The 17,274-nt window shown below is 44.7% G+C and overlaps 1 protein-coding gene across 1 annotated transcript in view; it reads right to left on the reverse strand.

The window, feature by feature from the left end:
- Window positions 1-17,274, reverse strand: part of ADCY8 (adenylate cyclase 8) — a 224,618-nt gene that overhangs the window by 94,840 nt on the left and 112,504 nt on the right. The window contains exons 6-7 of the mRNA XM_040626047.1: window positions 14,690-14,848; window positions 8,545-8,815 (exon numbers count right to left, since the gene is read on the reverse strand). Coding sequence (XP_040481981.1) covers window positions 8,545-8,815; window positions 14,690-14,848 — 430 coding nt within the window. The remainder of the gene's footprint in view (window positions 1-8,544; window positions 8,816-14,689; window positions 14,849-17,274) is intronic.

Below are 17,274 nucleotides of genomic sequence, written 5' to 3' on the forward strand. Positions count from 1 at the left end.
GGATGAGGTGTGGGCAAATGGTCAGCTGTGGCTGAACTTCCAGGCCAACCCCAAATCCAGGTCATGGGGCAGAGCTCTCTGGATAAGGGGGTTCAGCGCCCACAGACGCAATCGCCAGCATCCCAGATTTTGTTCCCAAGCTCTGGCCTAAGACCTCAGAGCCACGTTAACCCAGGACAAGTGGTGTCTGACACCGATTCTGTCTTGCCTGAGAAGCTTGTCTGGCTCTGTCCAGCCGGTCCTCTACTAATTCAGGATCTCCTACTCTGATTATCCTTCGAGTTTCTCAGAAAGATGCTCATCTCAGGATTGGAACGATTGTGCTTGAATCGCTATACATTTGGGCCATTTTTAATCAGAAAGAGGCTCTACGCGTCTCTAGAACTGGCTGACACAGAACGTGGCCCAACCACTCAGATGTGGCCACGTTGAAGCCACATGATTTGAGGCAAGCTGCCCATCGAAGTGTTAGCTTTCAAAATATCACATCCATTGTGCTGTGTGGAATACATACGTAAACCCCGGCACCAACCTCCTCTCAGGGTCAGGGTGACATGAGTGAGAGGGATGGGGTGCGCCCAGGGAGGGAGGGAGGATTCCTGCTCAGGACATGACTCATGAGTTGGGAAGACAGACACCTTAATGGTTTGTGTATAGGGCCACAGGGCAGGCGCGATCAAAGGACTTGTAACGCTGGAATAACTGGACCAAAATGTCAACTAGGCTGCGGCTGGAGAGGTAACCCCTACCCACCGACCCAGTGACCTTTGGGGTTAGCAAAATGGATACTTTCAGCTCAGGAAATGAATCAACAAACATATCAAGACCTAAGTTAGTCGGCTGTGTGTGTGTGTGTGTGTGTGTGTGAACATCTAAGATGTAGATTTTTCAGAAATGTCCATGCCACAGGGGAAAATGGAAGTGTGTGGGGGGTGGGTCATGTCTGTGGGTGGAGTGTCTGTGTGTTCTTAGAAACCTGAAGAGAATTGAGATATAAGCATTACCAAAATGTGTATCTTTTGTAAAGTTCTGAGGTAACTCTTTTTATTCGGGAATAGGAAATCAGTATTATAAATGTGAGTTGCTGATAAATGACTCATGCTTGGTGTTTTTAAGAGTCTATCTGTCTGAGGTTTTTTTTTTTCAGGCTCTTTTCTGCCATTTGTTAATTAAATCTAGTTATTGATGTCTTCCTTAATTTGGTTCCAATGGAACTACCAATTATTGACCTTTAAGAACCCAGCCTCTCTTACTTCTCATCAGATATGGCAGGACAGAACCAGGAATAGAAGCTACTCAGGTCGTGTTACATCTTTGGGACTTTGTGTCTTCTACTTCCTCTTAACTCCTCTGCCATACACTTTTCTGCTGGAATTGTCTCATTAATTTAGCTTTTCTGGGCTATTACTATTGCCAATGTTTGTTTTTGAATGCGTCACTCTGAGATACGAGTCCTGAGTGGGTGATGCCACATACGATGTCTGCAAAACCCTTATGTGTCATGGCGGGAGATCCTTCTGGGGACTAAAAATGTCGCAGAGTAGGAAAAACACAATGGTACCTCCTAGAGGTTCCTAACGCAAAATTCACAACAGTAGTTTGGGACCTGGAGATGTGAGAAAACCCTTCAAAAAGTCCCATCAAAACCCAAGAAAGTACCAGGCAGGGCAACACCTTTTGGACCCAAAATGAAGACAAAATAAGTACATGCACGAATAGCAACATGAGGCTGTCGAGGCCACCAGAAATGTCAAGTGTCTGCCCTGGGCTGGAATGAAATGACCTGACAGTGGCAACCCACGTCTCCCTGGGCAGAGCCTCAGCCTGGGTGATGGGCTATGTCACATGGTACCCAATCGCTTTAAAAAGCCGGAATGCAAGCTCATTCACATCAAACACAATTTTGTGTGGAAAGAAAAACCTTCATATATATGCCTTGCACTGGGTCAAAATAATAAAAACTATCCTTGGTGGCAAAAAGATGAAAAAATCTGACGTAACTCAATGAAGACATTTTACACTGAGGAATCTTATCCCAGTCACTGGCCAACTAGCACCAAAGTTAATAAAACAGATCCTGGTTCAAGGATATAAAGGAATCAGGGGGGAAAAAATCCAGATTTTTGCTCCTTCTCTATCTTCATATATTTAAAATATCATACATCCTTCCCCTCTTTAAGATACCATGCATTCACTGGTTCTCGTTCGTCAGGCCACACTTTTGTGACTTCCTGAACCACGAGTCAATTCCTGGTGAAGGTCAAGTCCAGCCAGTTTGTTTAGAAAAATTTCAGCCATGTATTGACTATCGGGAAAGCATAGGCCGTGTGTTGTACACTTGTCAACCAACGCACATTTGCAGGCCTGCGATCCCGCCTGAGCCACGAGCTCACCTCTACCTTTCTCTCTCCCACCTTCCTCTAGCTCTGGAACTTCACAGAAAAGAAGGATGGTTAGTCAAAGTTAATGGATCAAATTGCCTACTTAATCCACTCAACGCTCCCCAAAGGCTTCAAATCCACTTGCCGGTCTGAAGAGAGTGAAAAACCAGACCCCTCTAATGACTCTCCCTGGCTCAACTCAGAGGCTGTCTTCTGAGTCAGGGCTAAGGAGAGCCCGGGGAGATCTGTTGTCAGAAAAAGCCATGTTACGGGAAAAGTGCAGACGCACTGCAGGAAACAGACAAAGTCCTCCACGTTCTCTGCCCCCCAACCCTGCAGATGTCCCATCCAGTGAACATCAAGACTTAATCTGATGTTAAAATGGTTAAAAATACATTGAGGAAGGAGAAAAATCCGCCTGTGATTTCCTGCATACGAGATTGAATATGGACAATTAGATATTCGGCAGCTTATCACAGAAGCAGCAAGGTCTGAGAACACACCTTCTTCCTCTTTAAAAACAACACCCAGTATTTCAGGCATCTTCAGGTGTGGGAATTTCAGGTCAGAGTTCTCGGCGGTGGGGTGGGGAGGAAGCAGGTGCTTCTTCTCAAGCCCCGGATGGTGGCCTTGTCATCCCTTTCCTCCTGGGGTCTTGCTCCCTCCCCCTTGGCCTACCTCCTGCTTGTCTGGGGATCTCAGCTTCATAGTCACTTCTTCGGGAAGGTCTTCCCCAGTTACCCTGGTTCTATTTTCCATCCTTTACTCGCGCTGTCCTGCTATAAGGATAGCAAGTCCACACTGAGCTGGCCTGGTGGTGATCCCAGGGACAATGAGGTCATTGAGAGCTTGGACCTCCTCTCTCATCTCTCTCCCCGGCCCCCAGCACAGTGCCTGGCACCTGCCCTTTACTCAACGAGCAGCTGAGTAATGAATGACTGAATGAGCGAACCAATGAACATCTTGATGGAGAGTGACGTGCTATCATCAGGTGGATGATAGAGGTAAAATGAACGTGATTTTAGGGAGTTCTTGTGGACACTGGTATGCACAAAAAGCACCGGCCACTTTGCCCCCTGCCCTTTAGGGGCAGAAACTGGAGTGAAGAAACCAAACCCCAGGGATCAATACTACTCAACAGAATATAATGATCATGTTGAAAGCAGGACGCCGAAAGAAGGCAAAGTGTGATGATGTTTGTAATGACGTTTGGGTGTTTATATCATATAATCAAAACTCAGCCGATCCGGAGTGCTGAGAGAGGCGGAGACTGCATTGTCTGGTTAGGTAAGATTTACCTCAAATACCTTGTCAGTTTTTTTGCTTTAACTTGTTGCTGAGTTTGATATGGATGTTTTAAGACAGTTCACTGAATGAAAATTACGCTAAACTGCCATCCTATACCGGCAGAGCTGTAAGCAGCAGGTGTCCCCATTGCTTCCTAGCGAATATGTGTTTCCTGGGCTTTGGAAGGTGGGATTCTGAAGTGTGGGTAACTCACCAGTACAGCCACGGGCTCCCAGCATGTGTCCGCGGCTGAGAGATGGAATGGGCCAATATCAGTGCTGAAAGGAAGTGAAGGGGTCCTCCAGGCAGACCTGCCCCAGTGCAGATGAGAAAACGGCCTCAGAGGTGGGAAGTGGCAGCCCAAGGCCTTAAGGTAGTAAGTGGAGCAATCAGGGCTCCATCTTGGTTCTCTGGAGTCCCCATTCAGGCCCTATCCACTCTCATTTGGACAAATTTTGGGTCCTGCAGAGATCTGTCCTAAGATCATGAGACTCACAGCCTACAGGACTAACCAGTTGAGTATGAGGAATCTGTGACCTTTAGCATCAGGTCAACGTGAGGGTTTTGATCAGCAGGGCAATCCCATGAGAATTCTTTCTTTTCTCCCTATGGACACAGAGAGCAGGATCTAAGAAAAGTCCCAGCTGGGATTGATGAAGACATAATAACCCACTATGGTTTTTTGTCCTGCTTCGAGCTCAGCCGGCTCCACTCCTTCCACATCTCCTTGTCTCCTGGGCTCAACATTCTCCAATGCAAGTGGGACTACATCAAGTGGTGGGTTGTCATTGTATCACGAGGTAGACATGGCAGGCTGCCTAGCTTCACCTTTGCGATGCAAACAGGGGTCACATCAGGACACTCATAGGATAAGATGCCCTTAAGCAGTACATCCGGCAAGCTGGAGGAAAATCTGGTCATTTCCTGGAGCTTTCACAGAAAATTCCTAAATATCAGTGGTGGCCCATCTTTAGAGGGTAAACACACACACACACACACACACACACACACACACACACACTGACTTGAGACTGACCAATGGATCTGGAAACAAAGTAGAAGGTACACACCCAGAATCCACCTTCAGGCCACAAAAGGAGAGGCAGTGTGGCCTGACGGACAGTATGTGGCTTTTGGAATCCGACATAACTGGGTTATAATTGCAGTCCTGCTATTTACCGGTTACATGTCCTTTGGGGAATTAATTAATCTCTATTGAGGAATTAATTAATCTCTATGAATCACAACTTCCTCATTTGTAAAACAGGCACATCACACTTACCCTGTAAAGTTGGGATGGAAATTAAATGGAAAGGATAGGAACAACACTCCCAACATGGTACCCGACCCCAGACTCTTGACTGCTGTTAGCATTAGTAATGCTGTGGCTATTTAACTATACCCTCAGCAATGAAGCGCATTCTCGTTCAGAAATTCTACCTATGTTTTCAATCTTCACAGGGCCTGCATTATTTTCATGCTAACAATGATGGCCAAAGTCAGTCTACCGTGTAGAAATGACTAATATAGGGGCGCCTGGGTGGCACAGCAGTTAAGCGTCTGCCTTCGGCTCAGGGCGTGATCCCGGCGTTATGGGATCGAGCCCTGCATTGGGCTCCCTGCTCCGCTGGGAGCCTGCTTCTTCCTCTCTCACTCCCCCTGCTTGTGTTCCCTCTCTCGCTGGCTGTCTCTATCTCTGTCGAATAAATAAAATCTTAAAAAAAAAAAGAAAAAAGAAATGACTAATATATACAATGAAGTGGCAAATGTGTACTTTTTCCCAGGTGATTCTTCTAAAAAGCCTGGAGGAGTATTAGCAAATTGTCTCGATCGGGATGCCATGGTGAATGGGAAAGGGATGGATGGGACAGGGCTGAGGATGTCAAAATATCTGAGGACAGACCCCAGGCTCTGAGAGGGGGCTTGCTTCTGAAAGAGCAATTGCACCTCCCCTGGCCTATTTCTTGTCGTAAAAATCAAGTTACAATTATCAATGACCTCACACAATACTTTTTACAGCGACATGAAAGCTTCGCCCTTTGGTATCCTCTTGTAAATCGTAAGTCTAAGATGCAGTCTGTCTGATAATCCATTGTTGCCCCTATAATCCATTGTTCACAAGGCACCCAAAGTGATCGACCATTGACCCAGTCACTCAAGCAAGAAACCTGGACATCAAACTTGACTGGTTCCTCTCCCTCGCCACCTATAGCTATCATTTCATTCATTCACTCATTCAACAAACTGTAACTGAGCCCTTCTATTTACCAGGTCGTGTTCTAACTGCGGACTACAAAGTGAGTAAGTGAAATCCGTAATTCCCACCTTCCTGATGCATCTAAACCACTGACTGAATTGACCTCTAAAGTGTATCTTTCCTCGGTCTCCCTTTCTCTTTCATTCCTAGCAGTACTTGGCATTTCATAGATGCTCAATTAATCTTTATCGAATGAATGAATACATGCGAATGTAACTATCTGGACATCTGCTGTCTACACAGCACAGATTAGGGCTCAGCACACTGATGTCATTAACACTATTTCTAAGCACACATTATGAATTAGTAGACACCAGAACATCTGGCCAATTTAGCTGGAAACTACCCCCAGTGAAGCATTAGTATGTTTTATCTGCATTATGCAAACACTCAGATGGTCTGGACTGTCTGTGGAACCGACTGGGGGTCTGGCAGAATGCGGGCTCAGCCAGACCGCCCCTGATCTCTTCTAGGTGCACGTCCTGTCTCTGAATCACACACACGACTCACTGATTTCTAGAGCTAAGCCTAAGTACAAACTCGAGAGCTTGTGGACATTTCCATGGATTCGGTCATTTCCACTGGGTTATTTACAAACATCAATACACATTCACTGGCTTGTAGGTCTGACGGCATCACAATGAATTGAGATTATTCATGCTGAACATGGCACAGATGGGTCGTATCCAGGCAAAACTCAGGCATCACAAGAAATGCGCAGTATGGTTAAACACAGAGATTCATAATCTTTGACTGATAATGACATGTCATCCCAACGATTTCATGACACCAGCAAATATCTTTAGGAAATCAGCAAAGAAAATATTTCCACTTTTCCTATCCAATTTTACCAGATGGCTCAATCGTGAAAGAAAACCAAGTCTCTCCACCTGTCTCGTCTTGGTTCTCAACTATTAGTGGCCAGGTGAGGTACACTAGTGAGAACAATGAGGAATTTTCCCAGTTTCTACAATCAGCTTAAATAGGGATTTTTTTCAAATGCGATGATCAAAAGGAAAAAGAGAAACATGAAAACCAAGAGATAAATTTATGCAATTACTGAGGTATCTGGCGTGAGGCACACATCTCCTCTCAGTAACCGGCATTCAGGCTCAAGCTAACAACAGGCTGAGGGAGCAGGGATGACACTGTCGGCTGGCCATGCATTCACTGCAATAAGTGTTCAAGACCATTATTTTATATAACAGCAAACTGTACCATGCAGACCAATCCAAGGATGGAAAGAAGTAGACACTGAACTTAGCGATGGCTTGTGTGGACATAGAATTTGGGGGGAAATTAAACACTCACAAAAGACAAGTGAAGACCTAAAGGTAGACTCTTACAGGGCATGCGGGCTTAGCTGGACCTACGCCCTTCCCCAGTGGAATCTGGTCCATGGACTGTTCCACAGCTTCTTCACACAGAACTGGAAAGAAACAGGCCAACCTGGCCTTGGGGCACCCCACATCCATCTTTCAAATGCAGAAGAAAGAGGGAAGGCTTTCAACAATTTAACCTGCTCCATTTTAAATGTCCTTAAGCAGATAGATTTGTCTTATCTGCAAGTTAATGAGAAAAGTTCAGGTCCATAGATGAGGACAATTAACCCATTTATATCCTCATAAAGCTGTGGACACGCTTCACACTGCTTTCAGCTTTGCTTGGCTCGGGAGCCTGTTGGAAACTGTTTCTAAGTCTTATATATTGGCTTCTTTTGTTTCTTTAAAAAAGTATGGTGGAGTTACACCATGAACTTACATGAATTCGACTATCTGTGCTTGGCCTAAAGGGTTAAAAAGTAAACTCCTAGGAGAGCAGGTCATTTTGCCCAGGCTCTGCACAAGCACGCTGGGGGACAAGAGCATCTCTGAATCCCTCTGGTTCTCTCCCTGATCAGCCTTACTTCTCCAGCGCATCTCGGAGTCTGAGTATCTCATTGGATTTAGTGTGATTCTGGTATTTGGAAAAGATAAATTTTTAAAACAGTCTGATTATTGGTGATTTATACCTACATACTGACTCTGTAGCCCTATCCCTCATTTAAGATGCAAATCCACACTAAATAGGAATAGAACTATGTGGGCAGCTTTGAAGTTGCAGGCTTTGCCCAAAGCACTCACACTCACCCTTGGCCTCACTCAGGCTGCTTTTATATTCCCAGATCAACAGTGCCCTCCTGATTTTAAATTTCAGAGGGCAACTCAGAACTCCTGGCCTGCCAGCTACCTAAGAAATGGCATTCTCATGGACTTGATCTTCTACTTTTCTTGCTAGTTTCATCACACCAGGTTCCCCAACATGAGTGATTTTGCAGGGTGGGGGCGGGGGGATGGGATTATAATCCACTTTCACATGACGTTTATCTTCAGCTAGGTCAAAAAAAAAAAGAGAGAGAGAGAGAGAGAGGTGTGTTGGGAACCTGTGATATTTCTGGTATTTCCTAAAATCGCATACATAGGTTAATTCTGTCCTGAGGAGAGATGTTTAATCATTTGCAACTATGGTGCTCAGCAGAGAGAAAGTTAAAGATGAATCGGTTTTCTCTGAGGCGTCCGGGTTGGGGGTGCACTCGAGCATGCATTCTTGGCTAACCGGAAGAAGGAAGCCAGGACTTACGTTCTGTTTCCCCACTATGTTATCAAAGGGCAGTTCGGGGCTCCAGGATCCTTCTGTGAATGTTGCCCCACTGTTTCTCCTGTCTGAGGAGCTCACCGACTCCTTGACGATGTCTTCGGGCAACGACAGCAGACTTTCCTCAGGCTGCTTAATCAAGTAGGTCTCAATATTATGCTTCCTCAAGAATTCGTTTCTCTCTTTACCATGACCCTCTTCCACGTTATAGTCGCCGTTGAGGCAGTCCAGCGTGGCTTTGGAAATGTGAATCCTCCTGTGTGCACAAAGCATAGGTCATTAAACACTCCCGAGGTGGCCCACAAGGCCATCGCTGTTTGTCGTCCTGTGCAAAGCCAACATCAGGGCGACACATGGGTACTGTGAAGATATGTTCTCGAGGACAATATGCGCGCCCCTGAGAAAGCAGAAAGAATAAAAGGAAACAGAAGGACAGACATAAATCAATGAGCAATGTATTGCTGATCTCACCCCAAGGGCTACTACTGTAGCCTCTGACAAAATCCGGCCTTACTGACCTATACCTAAGCACCTCTTTTTGGCTTTTCTTATGACTGTCAGCCTGATCCCAGCAACCTTCAAGAATCAGTGATTTTTCGGTGTTGTTGATTGTACTGGCAAAACAAGCTCCATAAAGGTTTCTGAACCCAAGAGCAATTATGGTCCAAATCACCACGTAACCACAGCCATTCCCTTAGGGTCTTGGGACTTTTCTCATCATTTTAATTTTCATATATTTGTGCTTGGATTCTTCAACGTGTCTATAATCCTCTTAAGAACAAAGGCGGTCTTATGGGTTCACAGGGCTGCAGAGAGGGTCCTTTAGGAAAACTATTCTAAGATGCAATTCCTTCTAGAAGGTGTATATAGCAAGGAGCAGGGAACAGAGCTGTGAACACAGATAGGCAGGTGGCTGGCTAGGCTCACTCACAAGGTAAGTGACTCATTCCTACATCATCACTGCTTCACAGCGCATGATCCAAGTTGTTGTTTTCATTTTTGTTTTAGCAAAACAAAAGATGACATCAAGAGCCTTAAGGAGCAGACTGGAACTGTGGGAACTTCTCAGGGTAAATCCTTTGAGGAGGAGTCTTTCTGTCTTCTTAACTGTCTAACTCAATCAGACTACTTATTGTGCTGTATTGTGGTCCGAGTAGATTAGTATGGTGATGATGAGCATGGACTGTTTGGCCAGATTGCCTGGATTGAAATCCTAGCTTTACCACTTGCTAGCTGAGAGATCTAGGGCAAGGTACTTAAACTTTCAGTAAGTCTGTTTTCTCACCATAAACATGGGAAAATAAAAGGACCCATCTCTTACGATCATTGTATTTCAAAGATGATTTTTGTAAAGTAGTCAAGACAGTGTGCATGGTACACTATACGTACTATAAAAGGACATGCTTAAAATATTAGGAGTATTCTCAAAAATGCCACTGTGATCATATTACTGTTGCCTAGTCCGTGCCTCCTCGAGGCTTACAAGATACAACCTAAGGTCTGAAGAAGGCTTCTGAGCCCCTATTCTCTGGGTCCTTATTCTCTGGGCTCTACCACTTCAAAGCTCATTCTCTGACACTGTTCCCCCCCTGTACCCTATGCTTTCTCCAGCTAATCAAGCCATTGGCATTTCTTTAAAGTCAAGATGCCATTTCATGCCTATGAAACTCAGAACAAGCCACGCTCTCTGCCTAGAATGCTCCCCCCATGTTTTCTATAAGACAATTTCCTACTCTCTAATTCAACTCAAAAGTCATTTCCCTTAGGCTGACTTTACCACTCCTCTGAATGAATGAATGGATGAATAAGGGAGATGCTTAGTATTTTGCTTGGCTTTTGCAATCCAAGAAAAAGGATATCCAAGGAAACAGTAAAATTTTTTAAAGGAGCATTTCCAAATTCATCATACTTTTAGTACTATCTCTACTTCCCTGTTACCCTTTTTGCCCATCGTGCTAAGCTCCTGTTTACAGAGAATAACTAACTCACTGCAGAGGACACAGAAAGAAACAGAAACTACGAAAAATGCATTTCTGATCATTTAAGATACATTCTCCATGTTTTCCAAACAAGTATCATCATACGCAGTCATCGATTTCAAAGGCGAGTCAAAATATTAAAAATAAAATCATGCGCATCGTGTTTTGAGCTTTCTTGAGAAATGTGAGGAATGTGTGTAAGTGCAAATTATTCTCATAATGAATTTTGTTAACACACAGGAACGCAGTCATGTTAACCTAGGGAAATAAGAAAGTCAATGACATTCTATGAAATGGACGCTCCAGTCTTCTTTCTCTGATCAAGCCCAGGGCTGGGTACTGGAAAGCTGTCTTTTTCTCCCCGGCAAAACAAAACTCTTGGAAGGGTTTTGTTAAGTCCGGTGGTTGACTTTCTCTTAAAATAATTAAGTTAAATACCAACCTTATTTGATATTTTATCTGGATTCTACATTTTATTATACTGCTGTCAGTGCTCAGTGAGAATAATATTTGCATATCCTAAATCAATATTACGTTTTCCTCAGTGGAAGACATCCTCACTTTTATTTATTGCTGATTGTTCTGAAGTTCTAATCAACATACGCTTAAATGTTTTGATAGAAACTGGGCTTCTGATGTTCATTCTCATCCTTGCCAGTGCCTTGAGCTTGGGAGTGAAGCATTTGCAGATGACAGTGTGGTGATTACATTTCCCCCTAAAGAAATGAATCTGTTCTCAGACAATATTCTCATATATGAACGTTGGGTCAACATTTTCTGGTAATTTCAAATGCCCGGATATAATAATAACAGTCATGCTAGTAAATAAGATGTAACAATTGGGTGACACTTATTTTGCATAAATGTTATTTTGTAGCCAAAGGTATTACTAGATGTTTGGCTCTGTGGATCATCTCATATAATTTCCATTCTTCCCAACCACTCTCAGGGATAGGCATTTCTTCCCCTCCATTTGCAGATGGTGAGTTTGGCCCGAGGACAATGAGTAAGTAACTGGCCTGAGGGCCTATCAGAGGCAGATGATGATACAGGCTTGAGACAAGGACTTGCATTTTCAGAGTCTTTTCAAGACCCTACAGCTGTATCATCTGGCCACGATGACAGCCACGACCACAGTGAATATGTCCTGAGCACAGGACAAGGGACTTTACATGCATTATCTCATTTAATAAAAGCTCAGAAACAGCGGTCCTCAAGGTGTGGTACAAAGGCCAGCAGCATCAGTATCTCCTGGGACCTTGTTAGGAAGGGCCTATTCCTAGATCCTCTCCAGACAAACAGATCAAAAGCTCTGAGGGTGGGGTCCAGCTACCTATGGTTCCACAAGCCCTCAGGCGATGCAGACGCATGCCAAAATTTGAGAATCCCTGCTTGTGTAGGGCCACGTGGCTGATGTCCCTGGCCAAGAAAGGATTTTAATCCAATTCCGCATGACCTCAGGGTCAAGGTGCCAACGACCATGGCACGGAATTGTACACCTGCCTCTCTCTTCTTCTGTTCCATGCATCGTGCTAGCCTCTGGGACACAGAGAGGGTCTGGAGACTCACAATAAGAGGACAGCCATGCGCAAGCTGGATACGTTAGAGAATACAGTGATTTAACAGTGATGCGTAGTGAGGCACTTACTAGCTATTTTTATGTGATATCTGCAATTTCTCTGAGCCTCAGTTTCCTCGTGAACACAAGAAAGCGAAGACTGGTACACCTGCTCTCAGTGCTCGTTGCTTTACTGCTCTTTGCAGATAGTCCATCTTTTGCCAATTGAAGGTCTGGGGCGACCTGGCACGGAGCAAGTTTATCAGCACGGTTTCTCCAACAGCGTCTCCTCACCTCGGGTCTCTGTGTCCCATTTTGGTAATTCTTGCAATATTTCAACCAGTTTCATTATTATTCGATTTGTGATGCTGATCTGTGATCAGTGATGAGGACTTGCTGGAAGCTCAGATGATGGATTGCGTTTTTTACCAATAAAATACTTAAAAACTAAGGTACGCACAGGGCTTTTTTTAAGATACAGGGTACTGCACACTAAGAGACCACAGTAGCGTGCAAACATAGCTTCGATAGGCTCTAGAAAACCAAAGTATTCATCTGACTCATTCTATTGCAATATTCACTTCATTGTGGGGGGTCTGGAACTGAACCCCCAATATCTCTAAGGTATGTCTGTATTTACTACGTGGAGTGCCGTAGATCGCATGATGAAACATACTGATGGTAGTTAGCTGACCGGGGAGAGCATAGCACGTACTCAATACGTGTTTGGAACTGGGGGCTAATTCTCACTGAAAGGAAAAGTAAGCTGAGATTATTCCTACAAACCTTGATGGACAGGAAAAGGAAGTAGGCATTTGAAAAGCAAATAAAACCCAACGATTTCAAGCCATGGAGGATTTGGGAACACGTCTGGTTTTACCACATCTCTGCACAAGGGCACATCCTATCCCCCAGCAGACCTGGATACAGTACGGAAGGCTAAGTACTTTGTAAGTACTATCTTATCGGAAGCCAATTTTTTGAGGTCGATGGCATTCTCAGCCCAGCTTTCCAGTGAAGAAACCAGGCAGGGAGATTCAGAAACTTGCCGCAGCCTCTATACCTCGTAAGTAGTAAATACATCATTCACATAAATCATCAGATTTAAACTCGGTCACTCCTGGGTTTCTTGGTGTGATCGACAACACCAGCTAAGCTGTGTTCTGTGGTTTCCAAAGGGACTGTACTGAGCATAGGCAACTCTTCACGTGGCCGCATGTTTAAGACACGCACGTGAATGGATCAGCTGTCTGGTTTGTTTGAATCCAGCAGGTAATTATTTGTAGGAAAATCCCAGAGACTGTAAGCATTTAAGAAACCCAGTGGTGACATGTTAGGCTTATCTTAGCTCTAAGCCTGCATGGCAAGGAGCGGTGACCATGAAAGACAGGGAGGGCTCCCTTAAAAGGATGGCCATGTGCCCGCAGACGTCACTGCATGGTTTACAAAGTGAATCACACCCACTGCTGGACGGAGCCTCAGACAACATCTGTGAGGTGGACGGTGCCCATTTGGCAGATGAGAAAACAAACCCTCATGGGGAAGGGACATAAAATCACAAGGTACCGTATCAGTATTATCATCTCTCTTTTTATAGTGAGACTCAGAGAAGTTAAGTATTGGCCTGAGATCATGCAGACGTAACAATAAAAACCAAGTCTGTGCTAAAATCACGTGCCAGGTGCTATGCGTGTTTCCTAGGACTGGCTAAGGTAACAGAGCTTGGAGCCTAGTGGAAATCCTAGTTTCTCTGATACTATATCCTATAGTTTATTTCCCATGATACCATATTACCTGATATTAAATATAATTAGAAAGGAATGATGGTAGACACCAAAGAACTCTGTGATTCCAAAGGTAGTGTTGGGGGTGAGGCATGGGGAAAGGAATATGCATATGCTCTCTGTCTATCTTAGCTTTCTGTCTGCCTCGTGGTCTATAAATCAATCAATCAATCGTTCATCTATTATTTATCACCTGTTAGAGAGAGCGTATGTGCAAGAAATCAGTACCACTCACTGGTTCACATGTATCTAATATCTTATTAGGCCCAATCTACATAAGCAGAATCTTACTACTACTTTTCAGGGTTCAGTGGACCCTTCCAGGCCACTATTACCACTGAGGATTCTATACCCACTGGTCTTGCCAGCCAATTCGGAGAGCTGAGTTTTCAAGGTAGGTCAAGTCATAGAGGAGGTCAGGAGGTCTTACCCCTTACTGCCCACGAGAATTGCTTAAGAAGTTACAGACTCTTCACAGATTCTGCTTTATGTGAACTGGCATGGGTCTGGACACCAGTGGTTTTTTAAAATGTTCCTCTGTGGATTCCAATGAGAAGTTGAGCCTGAAAACCAATGTTTTGCAGGGCTGGGTCCTGAACACCTGCCTGTCGTCCCACCATCCCCCCTGCCTGTGACAAATTTCACTACACTTTGGAGGCCAATATTTGTACGACGTTTTAGTGTCCTATTTCCTCCCAAACAACCGCTTCTTAAATGGATATCTCTGAATTCTGCACACAAGAAACCAACCGTCGCAAAGTGAGCAAATGACAAGGGTTAAACAAGAAGAGGGCTTTTCTTTGACTTACCCGGGGATTCCTCCAGATTCGAGTTTGTTTGCAATGTCCACATCCCAAGACCAGACATCAAACTGCCACTTCCGCAGGCCCAACACGCCACATAGCACTGAGCCAGAGTGGATTCCGATCCGCATGTCCACATCATGCTTCGTCCTCGACCTCACATACCTGTTGACACAGGTGAATGGAGACACATGCATGAGGCCAGAGTGGGCACTCTCAGCCTTGGCGGCAGCCCCGTTCTTCCCAACTCCATAAGTTCAACTTCTGCCCGATCATACACCACCTCTTCCATGAAGCCTTCTTAGATTTTTCTGGTAATGGGAAGGAATTTCTTGCTCCTGAGCCCTCCTACTCTTCTATCTTAACTTTTAAGTGTCCTTATCACCCTTCCCAAAGCTGCTCATACTCTACAACCTGTCTCAGAGAATGGCATCAACATCGTTCTCTGCCCACTAGTGTGTAAGCCTGGGATCCACTAGAGACTCTGCCATCAGTGGCATACTCCATTTCCAACCCAAGTGTTTTCATTTTCACTCTGTTTCCTTCTCTCTGTTCCTCCCACCAACACTATCTAGTTCAGCAGGCTTCAGTCCGGGTCCCTGCCCCAGCCTGACCTTCCTCCAGCCCATGCTCTGTCAGGCTACCACAAACACAAATGTGACATCACTCCCTCACTCCCTCATTGAAGATTCTTTCCTGACCTCTTACCCCAAGAGCAGTGGACTCCGGAGCGGAGTGCTAGCATCCCAGGGCTGAACGTGTTCGCCCACTGGCACGCAGGAAGAAAATATTAATCCACGTATAGCTTTTTTAATAATCTTTACCCAAATTTGATATATGGGTTGCCCTCATTGACCTCACAGGGTCCATGCCAGACTGTAAGCATGGACGAAGCTTCTTGAGAAAAGAAAGGACTTCTACTATCAGAAGGTTTCTGTAGGCACCCACATCCCGTCTTCACTTTCAGAGCAGTTCAAACAATTTTAGTTTGAGTTAAATGATGCTGTTTCGCAGAAAGAAATTCAAATGGTAGAATATGATACACTCGACTCTTGAAACCATGCATGGGGATTCACGCCTTGCCAATAGTTGGGCTTAAAAACATGACCCCTCCCCCCGGCCTTTATTTGAAAGAATAAATGAATGAGTGATTCCATGTACAAAACCGAATTTTTGTCTTCACTGTTCCTCACAAGTGGTAAGATAATACAAAGTTATTTAAATAAGAAATTAAAATCACAGTGGGTTGCAAATATAGAGATATTGAAATAAATCAGATACTAGGAAGGCAGGAATGGGACAAAGTCTGTGGCTAAAGAAACAATTCTCGTCCCTGAGGAAGATTCCAGTTTCTGGGCCAATGTTTTAACTTTAACTTTTACCTTAAAATTATATAGTACCCTTCACCCCCCCAAGGAAGCGAATAGAAGCCAAGTGGAAAACTTGACCAAGGCAAGAGGAGGAACAGCCTCTAGCAGTTGAGAGGAGCATTTCAGCTCCGACACAGTCACCCAGTGAGCGTCTGTGGGGCAGGTCGCCAGGAGAGGTCGTCCGTGCTGTCGGCCAGCTGCGTCAAGTACGACAATACCAAGCACGTGGCAGGATTGCACTTTCCTGTATATTTCATGTTGTTTTTGGCCAACAAAATGTGAACAGGAGTGACATGTATGATTCGTTTCTGGGCAGAAGCTTTAAGAGCCTGAACAATCACACAATCTTTTTTCCCTTTCCTTCTCTGTCAATTGTCACTCAAGGACACTTGGAAGAGACTTCGAAACTGGGATTCTTGAATGAGGAAGATGTATGGTGGCACCTTGCCACTCCCCCCAACCCTACCCTGGGGACAGGAAACGGGAGTGAAAAATTAATTTCTGCTGTTTTAAGCCACAGAGAATTGGGAGGATGTTTGTTACTTCCACATAACCAGGACCATGCTGACTGGTACAATCATCAGGCCCAATCTACCTTCTTCTCATTACCCCCACCGCGTAGGGCTCACTCAGGACTCTAGCACCAGACTACCCGAGTTGACATCTTACTCTGCCACTTCCTAGCTATATGACCTTAGACAAATTACTTAGCCTCCGTCTATAAAATGGGAATAACAACAGCACTGTCAGGATTAAGTGAACAGATGAATGTAGAGTTGAGAACATGTCTGGCACATTCTAAGGATGACTTGGCTGCTCATCACCTATGAAGGCCTTGCAGCCAGGAAGGAAAAGGATGTCCTTGTGGTCACATCGCCGGTAAGCAGGATTCTAGGACCAACCTGGGCTGTGGTGTCTTTACCCCTCACCCTCTTTGCAACAAAAGTCCTGTCTGTGGCATGCGATCCTGGGCAAATAGCTTGGTCTGACCCTGAGTTTCAAGAGCCATAAAAGAAAGCTCTAGCAGATTGCTTCACTCACAGAGCCTTTGCGAGCCCCGAAGGACGTAATGGATGTTAAAATGCTTTGTCAACTAATTGTGAGGGACTCCTGAACAGCACACTGTGTTCATGCCATTAGGTAATTAACGCGACACAGGGAATGCATTGGAACGTCTTAATGAAAAGGCATTTAAATTTTTTATTTTCTTCTGCAAAACAA

Source organism: Ursus maritimus, unplaced genomic scaffold (genome assembly GCF_017311325.1).
Source record: "Ursus maritimus isolate PB19 unplaced genomic scaffold, ASM1731132v1 scaffold_9, whole genome shotgun sequence".
Taxonomy (NCBI): domain Eukaryota; kingdom Metazoa; phylum Chordata; class Mammalia; order Carnivora; family Ursidae; genus Ursus; species Ursus maritimus.